At 36.2% G+C, this 10,126-nt stretch overlaps 1 protein-coding gene across 1 annotated transcript; it reads left to right on the top strand.

Annotated features, from left to right (window-relative positions):
• The first annotated feature begins 670 nt into the window (after positions 1-670).
• LOC104886593 (protein PLASTID MOVEMENT IMPAIRED 1-RELATED 1) lies at positions 671-5,847 on the top strand. The gene is made up of 2 exons (XM_010671054.4): positions 671-3,411; positions 4,536-5,847. Exons 1-2 carry the CDS (start codon positions 1,121-1,123, stop codon positions 5,521-5,523), a joined length of 3,279 nt encoding a protein of 1,092 aa, XP_010669356.1. The 5' UTR covers positions 671-1,120; the 3' UTR covers positions 5,524-5,847.
• Positions 5,848-10,126: the final 4,279 nt, after the last annotated feature.

The raw sequence follows: 10,126 nt of genomic DNA, 5'->3' as shown, positions 1-10,126 counted from the left end.
CCTTGCTCACATCACCACCTTCTTTCTCAAATCTCTCTCCACCTCCGCCGCCTGCCACGCCTCCTATCTCATAAACTTTTAGCCGGTATAATCAGTGGGAGATTGAGAATCAACATATTAGTTTCTTTTTTAGATCTTCATGGCTAACCATATGTCTAGTAATTCTTAATTGTTAGTAAACTTATCCTTATAGACCAAATTATGGATACTATATGTCTAAACTTTTTTTATAAAAAACTTGCTAATTTAGTTAGCAATTTGGTCATACCGTCAAACTAAAACCTCGAGTTGAATTAGAAGTCATTTCCATTAACCACTATCATTTAATGGTTTTGTCCATCTAAACCACTAACTTAACTTACAGTTTGAATCTAAATTAAAAAGAAAAAAGAAAAAATATACGTTCCATTTTTTTGATTCTACAAGAACGAGATAAACAAGTTTAAAATCAATATAGAGTGAAAGTTTTTTCATCTAATCATCATCATTAATAGGGAAAAGTTTCTTCCCCATCTCCTAATTAGACATAAACCGCCGACCATCCACCCACCTTAACCAAACTTTGCATGCTCTAAAGTGCAAACAAAAAGAAGAAGATAAACATTCTTCTGTTGAAAATTATTACTGATAATAAAACTCCAAAAACGAAAGAAAAAGAGAAACACTTAAGACAAAACTTCTATTATTTCACAATGAAGTATAATCCTTTTAAGTACTCTAGCTGTCCTTGACCCAAAATTTAATTAATCCATTTCACATTTCAAATCAAAAAGAAAAGATTACTTAGTCCAAAAATGAAACTCACGGATTTCTTCAGATAATCACAAAAAATTAGCACATAAAAATTTCCATTAACATAGTAGTAGTTAAAGCTAGAAGAATCGGAACCTTCTTAGTTCCCCTAAAAAAGGTGTCTCTCTCACAACTCACAAGTCACAATTACAAACAACCAAAATTTGCTTTGAAGTCTGGACCCAGTTCAAGTAAGCATCTTTATCTCTCTTTTTCTTCGTAAAATCCAAAGTTCAATACTATTTTTGTATAGTTTTATAGTTGTACTATGAAGATTTGATTGAAAATTACATGTATCCTATGTTTTTGGGTTAGTGATTTTTCATGTATGGAAAAAATGGTGTTATCCAACATTGAATCTGGGTACCCAGATCATAATAATTCAAGTGATGGGGAATTTTTGCGTGATATTGAAGAGATTAGCAAAGCCCTTTATTTAGAGAACAAAACCCATGAAAATTCTGTAGTTTCTTACTCTAGTTTTGGACCTAAATCAGTTAAAGAATCGAATTTTACTGATTTGAAATCGAACCCGAAAGCTGGTTTTGATAAAGATGGTAATTGGTTGAAGGAGGATAAGAAAGATTCATCAATTTGGGGTTGGAAACCCTTTAAAGCTTTGTCCCATATTAGGCAGAGGAAATTCACTTGTTATTTTCTGTGTCATGTTCATTTTATTGAGAATTTGATGCCGGAGTTTGATGATGTTTGTATGAGTGTGCATTGGAAGAGAAAGGATACTGTCCTGAGGACTACCCCGACGCGGGTTTCGAATGGAGTGGTTGAGTTTGAGGAGACATTGATGAGTAAATGTACTGTTTATGGAGCCAAAAATGGGTCTGGGGATTTTGTGAAGTATGAGCCTAAGCACTTCTTGCTATATGCATCTGTAGTTGGGGGAGAAGGGATTGAAATTGGGAAACATTGGGTTGATCTTACAAGGTTGCTTCCTCTTACCCTTGAGGAGTTGGAGCAGGATAGATGCTCGGGAAAATGGTCGACGAGTTTTAAGCTTGTGGGCAAGGCTAAAGGTGCTACTTTGCATGTAAGTTTCGGGTATTTGGTGACGAAGGATGGTTTGGCTGAATCAGCTAGCTGTTTAAAACCACCTCTTGCTCTTAACTTGGAGCAAAATGGGTTGATCAGCAGGATGAGCTTCACTGATTCAAGTTCTGTCGGGGGCAATACAACACTTAGGCGAGTGGGGAGTGTTCCAAGTAGCTTGACTAATGCCTCTTATTATTCATCTCAGTACCTAGATGCAAAGTTGAGCTTGCCGACTGATGTATATGATTTTTCAAGTTCAATTAATAGACTTTATGGAAAGCTTGAGGAAGGGACTTTCGATAGTCCTGCGAGGTTTGATATGGTTTACGAACATTTGGAGTCACCTCAGTTAGTGCCAAACTCACTATCTTGTTCTGTAAAAGATTTTAGTGGAGCCAAACACGATGATGCTGAGTTTACAGTGATAGATAAAGGGGTAGAATCAGAGTTCTCCTGCAAGGAAGCAAAGAAGTTAAATAAATCTGTTGTCGAGGACTTGGAAGTCTCGAGCATTGAAGTAATTGACATAGCTGAGCTCTTTAAGGGTGAAGGGATATGCTCAGACGAGGAGAGGTATTTTGACAGTTTGGATGCAACCTCCGATTGTGTGGGTAAAGATACTTCAATAGATAAATTCAGTCTTCTGGATATTAGAGAGTCCAATTTTGAAGAGGAGGCTTTAGATTTGCATAAACTGGTTGCTCTACAGTCTGATGATCAGTTAGAAATTTCAGACGAAATGCCTGTTGATATTAAGGTTAAACATAAAGGAAGCAATATGGTCAAATCATTGAGTTTAGATGATTTTGCTAAAGCTGTGGCAGATGATTTTTATAATCTTCTGCAAGATGCGCATACTCCATCAGCTCGAAATTCCAATGTTGATCTTGAATCTCCTAGAGAGCGTCTCTTGAGACAGTTTGAAGAAGATATGATGACTTCAGGCAGCCTCCTCTTGGATGTTGATGTACAAGAAGATATATTTGAATATGACTATGCAGCTCCTAGTATCTCCTCTTCAGACTCTAATGGGTTGAGCGTGGATCTTTCACCTGTCATTGATATTGCAGGCTTTGCATCAGATGGAAGTGTACAACAGTCACCAAGAAGTAAACTGAAGGCAAAAAGCCTCGAACGCTTGGAGACTCAGACCTTGATGCAGAGATGGGGTTTGAATGAGGAAGCCTTCTTAAATTCCCCTTATTATAGCAGTGGCGGGTTTGGGAGTCCTATTTTCATTGCCCCGGAGGAACCAGTTGGATTGCCTCCCCTTGCAGAAGGCTTGGAGCCTTTGCTTCAGTTAAAGGGTGGAGATTTTTTGCGGTCTATGAGTCCATTGCTCTTTAGAAATGCTAGAAATTGTGGGAGCTTGATCATGCAAACCTCGAAAACTCTCGTGCTACCTATAGAGTTGGGCTCTGATATCATAGAGATATTGCAGAGTTTGGCATCATTTGGCAGTCAGAGACTGTCCAAGAAATTGCATAGTTTAATGCCTCTTGAAGATCTCTCTGGAAAGATTATGCAACAACTAGCAAGGGAGGCTTTATACGAAGCAGAAATGCTCAAAAGGTCTGTGATTTACTTGATGCTTTGCTTGTTCCTTACATTTAGGCCTTGTTTGGTTTGGTATATATGCCATGGGAACTTTCAAGTTCCATGGCAGAAGAAAAATCACTACTTCCTCTATCCCTGAATAATAATGTATTTCCAAATTTGGCAATTTCATAATAGTGCTACTTTTTAAATACACCAAGTTAAATGTTAACTTTCTCGTATTATCCATTATAATTTCCTAAACCAAGAATTTAAATGAAAGTACATTGAAATTGTCGGCAATTAAAATTAATGGGTGAAGGATGATTGTGATTTTTTAAACTATAATTGTTGACAGGGAACCCCAACCAAAGACCTATATTTTTTAGGGATGAGGGGAGTGAATTATTTGGTTGATTAACTTCCATGGAACTTTACACTCCTTGATTAACTTAATTTTTGTATAAATGGAAAGATGCTTCAGTAAGAAGGGTAGGTATGGGAGTTCTTGTTTTTATCTTTAACAAAATTTATATCCTTCTCATCAATTTTTTGTAGAGTTTTTTGCGGGAATATACCAAGGTAATAGGGTATTTTGTGGGGATATACCTTACTAATTTTTTTTGTGGGGATATACTAACCTAAATTTAAGTTTTGCTAAAAGGTATCAAAAACACTATTTCCGGCGAGAAAATCAAATTTTCGACCTTTGACTTGGTAAGAACTCGGGAGTGAGCCACAAAGTGACAGTGAGGAAGTTGGAGGAAAATGAATGTAATAGAAGCAATTGAATATCAAACGGTATACAAAGAGTAATTAAGCAAGTCAAAGGCCGGATATTTGACTTTCTCGCTGAGAATAGTGATTTTGGTACTTTTTAACAAATCTTAAATTTAGGTTGGTATATCTCCGCAAAAAACTCTTTTTTATACTAGTTTTCATTGGTGGGGATAATCCTGCCTTAGTTTTCTGGAGGTTGTTTGATGAACCAAACAGAATTTACTTGTGAACATCCCATGAATTTCAATTTCGACAGATTGTTTGATGGATTTACTCGCACTTTTACTATGAAAGGCTTACTGAACCAATCAAGGCCTTGAGATGCTATCTTTTTTTCGTAATTTCAATCCTAACTTGCTGTATTCTAATTGTTGCCATAGGCCAGCCTCTTCACAGCATAAGTCTGATATCGAGGTTGAGGAGCACTCATATGATGAGGGTTATAATTACTTAGATTCAAGTTCGACAGGAAGTTATATCGGGTCAGAATATGTTGCTGTCAATGATCTGGCCATCTTGGCACTCAATAGTATAGAAGGCCTCATGATTGAAGGGTTAAAAATACAGTCAGGCATGCCTGATCACACCGCACCTTCCAGCATCAGGGTAAAATCTGTAAAAGAAGTCAGATCTCAACATGAGATTGACTACTTGGATGAGTCTTCTACTCTTTTGGGTATTAAAGGCACAACAGATTATGTTAATGGATTGTTGGATCTTTCTCTTTCACTAGATGAGTGGTTAAGGCTGGATAATGGAGTATCAGATGATGAAAAACAGGTTAGTAAGAGAACATTGAAGTTGCTAAGAGCTCATCATGCCAAGTCTAGCTCTATGGGAAACGAATCAGTAGGAGAAGAAAACAAAACGAACAAATCAAGGAAGTTTGGAGTTTTGGGAGATAAGCTTACACTAGCTTTCATGATTCAACTCCGAGACCCACTTCGAGACTATGAACCAGTTGGTGGGCCAATGCTCGGTCTAATTCAAGTCAAGAGGCAAATCAAACCTGTGACTCGAGCATCAGAAGACAAAACAGAAAGTGAAGAAAGGATCTCTAGGTTCACATTGCTAGAAGCTCACGTTGCAGGACTGAATACAGAATCTGATGATGTGGAAATCTGGTCTTCTAGGAAGCAACAACAATCAGGATCGCGGTGGTTGCTTGCAAGTGGCTTGACGAAGAATGGGAATCCCCATTCTTCAAAGTCAAGGTCATTAATGAAAATGCCAACCCAAATGCTTAGAAAAGCATGGAGTAGGAGCTTTATTTGGAGCATATTTCACACCATTCATGAAGTTGAAGCTGACCCACAAAACCCACTCACTCGGAATCCTGATGTTCTGTTTCCTCAAGTGACTAGTTGACAGACATAGTAAGAATTACGAAACATGTTACTGTATAGTCGGTGAACAATGTTTTTTTTTTTTAATAATTCCTCCGTTACATAATAAGTGAAACACTTCTCTCTTTTATGTGAGCTTTTTTTAGAGAAATGTTTCACTTATTATGAAACGGAGGAACTATAATTTTGTATATTGCTTCAGGATGATGATTTTTTTTTTGGGTGCAATCAGAATTCAGGATTATGTTGTAATTAGTCATGAGTCAACAAAGTATCAGTGGTATATATTGGAGTGTCCTTTTGAATGCTATAATGGCCAATGAAGAAGGTGTTTTGAGATTATAAATGCGATGGGATGTTTTTTGTGTGGATATAAATGTAACCCATTCTATCCTTCATGACGTATCTCTTTTTTTTGTTGATGATGTAAACGATACTGCGTAATGTTATTCTGTTTAAGCTTGAATCATCAAGTCATTTTTGGAGTTTAACTTTTACAGATTTCCCTTTCAAAAAATAATAATTCCCCAAAAAAGAATATAAAAAGAAGAAAAGATAAGGTTAGGAACCCACCCACCTAGGTGAGTTATCGTGCTTACACTAGTAGCTATAAACTTTACCTGACCAAAACGTGAAGGCAAGGTTATTACATTATTGAAACTTGAAAGTGCTTCCTCGATTTCTAAATAATAGTCGTTTTTACTATTTTTGTATATATAAAAAAGTTGTCACATTTTCTAAAATAATAATTGATCTCGTAAGTCATAATTACCATGGTGTAATCCTATGAATGATATGATGTTAACTTAGGATTATCGGTAGATTCTTTGGTTGTTTATGAGGTTAACTTTGCATGTTAAAGGTGGGATTAGAAGAGGTTGTTTAGATGCAACCCTAAAATGTTGTATGCCATACAAAAATCCTTAAGAGTTCAAGATTTTAGCTGAAGAATTATGGTGCATTGTTGTAAAGTGGATAGACAACTTGTTCTCATGCGCTAACAAATGTAGCACCATTTTGATATCTGTTATTTGTGACTTGAAATCTTGTGAATGGCATAGGGTTGACTTTGAATGCACATATCTCTCAATCTATAAGATGGTTTTGATGTGATTCAAATTGGAGGTGATAACTTGTTCAAAGAGCTTTCCAACGATAGGTCATATGCCCAATTTCGCTGAGAAACGAGAAAGTTACACCCATTTTACGAAGAACTGCCTATATCCATCGCGACTCACGACAGTCATCATGACTTGCGACAGCCACCACGACTCGCGGTTTGCGAGATCCGTTTCCAAATCAATTTTTCTTTTTTAGGGGCTTTGTGTGGAGTATATTCTAGGTTTTTTTTGCCGGGTTCCTTATGTTATAAAAGGACTTCTTGGTGCTCATTATTTACACACAACTTAAGAAACACTTTTAGCCTCTAGAATTTAGGACTCCTTGTATTATTCTCTCTAGTTTTTCTCCATTATAGTGAAGAAGCTATAATCCTCCATCTGTGGACGTAGGTCAAATTTTGACTGAACCACGTAAATCCTTGTGTTCTTTGTTTGTTCATCTTTATAGTTTTCTCACCTTTATTATTTCATTGATTTTCTGTTCCGCATTAATTAAATTAACTACAATATCCTTAAGTAGTAATATTTGTTGTAGCAGGGGGCTTTGAAAAAAAAAATCCTACACGGTTTTTCTAATATATGGCCAAGTAATTTGACTAGTGAAGCGAGCGAAATTGGGTTCGACTATGTCTTCTGTATAAATTGTTGTGCTTATATAGGAATTTAGATGGCATTCTATATAAAAAAAATATGCACAGACAAGGCACATCTCTATTATATAAGGGATGAGGGGTGGATATGGTGTCCATCCTTTTTTACAGTTATGCCCTTAACTAAAAAAGCAATTACAACTTATACTATTTATAAATTTTTTTAAAAAAAAGCATATGAAAAAAAAAAATCTTTGCATGCAGTTTTACCCTCAACTAACAAAAGATAATTACAATTTCAATTTATTATTTTTTTTTCCAAAAAAGTACAACGAAATTCGTAAACAATTTTCGTACATATTATTACTCAATTGAGTATTTTATTTGCTTTTACATGCATCACGTACATATAAAAAGCTAGTATTTTGTAAAGTAGAAGGTGTTGAGAGATTCCAACTCATATTATAGGCTAATTCACCCAGGGGTAAAAACTATAACAATTCTCAATTAAAGTTGAACATGAAAGGCATCGAAACTTCAACCTCATAGTTAAATTAGCATGTGGGAGCTCTAGCAAGAAAATGGATTGAAAATAGCTCAAAATTAACAAACACAAGTAACTAAGGTTGGAGTCGTATTTTTAATCATGTATGTCCTACTTTAAGGGACCACCTTATGACCTTATTTGTGGGAAAGAAAGACAAATATCCCTTTTGTGGTGGAGGCTATTTTTGTGTGACTTCAAATAATAAATTCAATTAATTACCTTTCCAATTACTCCAATGAAGAAACTTTGATCCCACCCCATTGCTTATCATCCAAGTTAAACGTATGTGACATGAATATGATCCATAAAATCGATATCGATTTTCTAGCTTAAATAGAGTAAACTTATATCTTGGTTTTTGATTCGGCGTCTTTCATACTGCATTTAGTCAAGAGCTTGTTAATGTTTCCTCTTCTGAATCATAAAATTAACTCTTACAAGTTAGGTTATTAGGCTACTAGAGGGGAACATGTTTACTTGTATATACGTAAAACGTAATTTTTTTTGATAAGGAAAGAAAACTAGGAGAAGTCTACACAAGAGACATCCCCTAAAGCACCCCATAAGGGTGGTTACAATAAGCTTCAAGTACAGAAATAACGAAGAAAAAGGAACACTGAGGAACTCGAGTAAATGCTCCGTCGCGGCATCACACCATCTCCCCAGGCCCAAATCGACGTCGAACCCTTCTCAGGGGCAAGACAAACACTACCGAAAATGAATAAGCTCCAAGATCTTCACAACATAAGCACAATTACTTGAGGCCACAACAACAACCACAAAGCTAAACATCTAAATAACAAAAACTAAATAGAACAGAAAATAAAATAAAAAACAGGAACAACAACTGAAAACCCATCAAATAAACCCGCTGCGGACAAACCAAGCACCACGAGCACCATGGCCGAGCCACCTTCGCCGGAGCCGAACAAAAGCCAACGAACCAGACGAACGCTTCCCCGCGGTGCAAAGCCCAACCATTTTTCTAGAGGGAGCTAACTAGAGTTTGCTTTGAAAATAAGGGGCTTAAGAAACTTTACATCCTTTGGGTTAGAATCTAACCTTTCTTTAATTGTATTTTGCTTACTTACTTTCTAGTACTTTTCTATATGTTTTTAGCTCTTTGTTTAGTTTTTTTATCTTCCATTATTATCATATTATATTATTATTGCAAGTAATCTCACGATTAAACCCTCTTTAGGGAACATCAATGAATGAATGAAATTAAGCATTCTACTCAGTTTTAGCTGAATTGTCGTGGTTTGTCTTACTTACGTTTGGCTTTGTAATTTATGTTAAGTCACTTCCTCCCCATCAACCTCCCGATTTGTAGTACCGGACCCGCTTGTGACTGTTGCTCGTACACATGCCTGGGTCGACACTTGCTCTCTTCTCACAAGGTCTGTGCCCTTCTCGTCTAATAGGCAATAACTAGTTATTAAGCCTAGGCTATGCCCCGGGTAAGAAAAAAATTTATTTATTAATATAATACTTTATGATAATAACATTAAATACAATTTAGTCTAGTGGTTAAGACTTTAGTATATGTACCTGATCATTTCTAAATTTTTTTATTGTACATGGATTACATGAACTAAAACTCTCTAGGGAGAGCGCCACGGCACAGTTTCTTGCTTATGCACGCCTTTAATATATTGGGTTTTTCTACATAGTGCCCCTGTGTTTTTCGAAATTCTATGTTGTACCCAGCCTTTTTGAACTCTCCACATTGTACCCCTAAACTTTCTAAACGTCACACAAAATACCCTTACTAATAGAAAATCCTACTCCAAACCTCACTTAGTTTTCAATTTATCAGATGATATTCCAAACCTCGGTCAACTAACAAGGCTAAAACATCCTACTCTATCCCCACAAGGTAAGAAAATCCCAAAATCTATTGTTTGATATCGTGTATAAGGGTATTGTGGGTAACGTTAAGAAATCTTAGGGGTACAACGTGGAAATTTTAAAAACGTCGGGTACAACATAGAATTTCGTAAAACACAAGGGTACTATGTAGAAAAACCCTAATATATTTGTATAGATGTGTTGCATGATCAGGTATGAGAACATTAAGACCGTGTCACTTTGTTAGTTGCCAATAGTTAGTCAATTATAAAGGTGATCAAATGGCGGGCTGAGTCAGATCGCGTAAAAAGATTTAGCCCACGTCTCGGGTAGGACCAAAATTCGGGTCGATTTTTTGTTCCCAAAACCTGCTATTTTGGACCAGATATAGAGGACTTTTCAGGCTAAACTCGAGCTGAACCAAATTTTAAACATGAAATTCTTTTTGAGTTGCCCAAAACTAGGGTTGAAAGTTATTCAGATAAAAATCGAAATCCAATCCAATTCAAACCGAAA

This window comes from Beta vulgaris, chromosome 2, assembly GCF_026745355.1.
Source record: "Beta vulgaris subsp. vulgaris cultivar EL10 chromosome 2, EL10.2, whole genome shotgun sequence".
Lineage (NCBI taxonomy): Eukaryota > Viridiplantae > Streptophyta > Magnoliopsida > Caryophyllales > Amaranthaceae > Beta > Beta vulgaris.
Note: the sequence above shows the minus strand (reverse complement) of the source record. Positions and strands in the feature narration are given on the sequence as shown.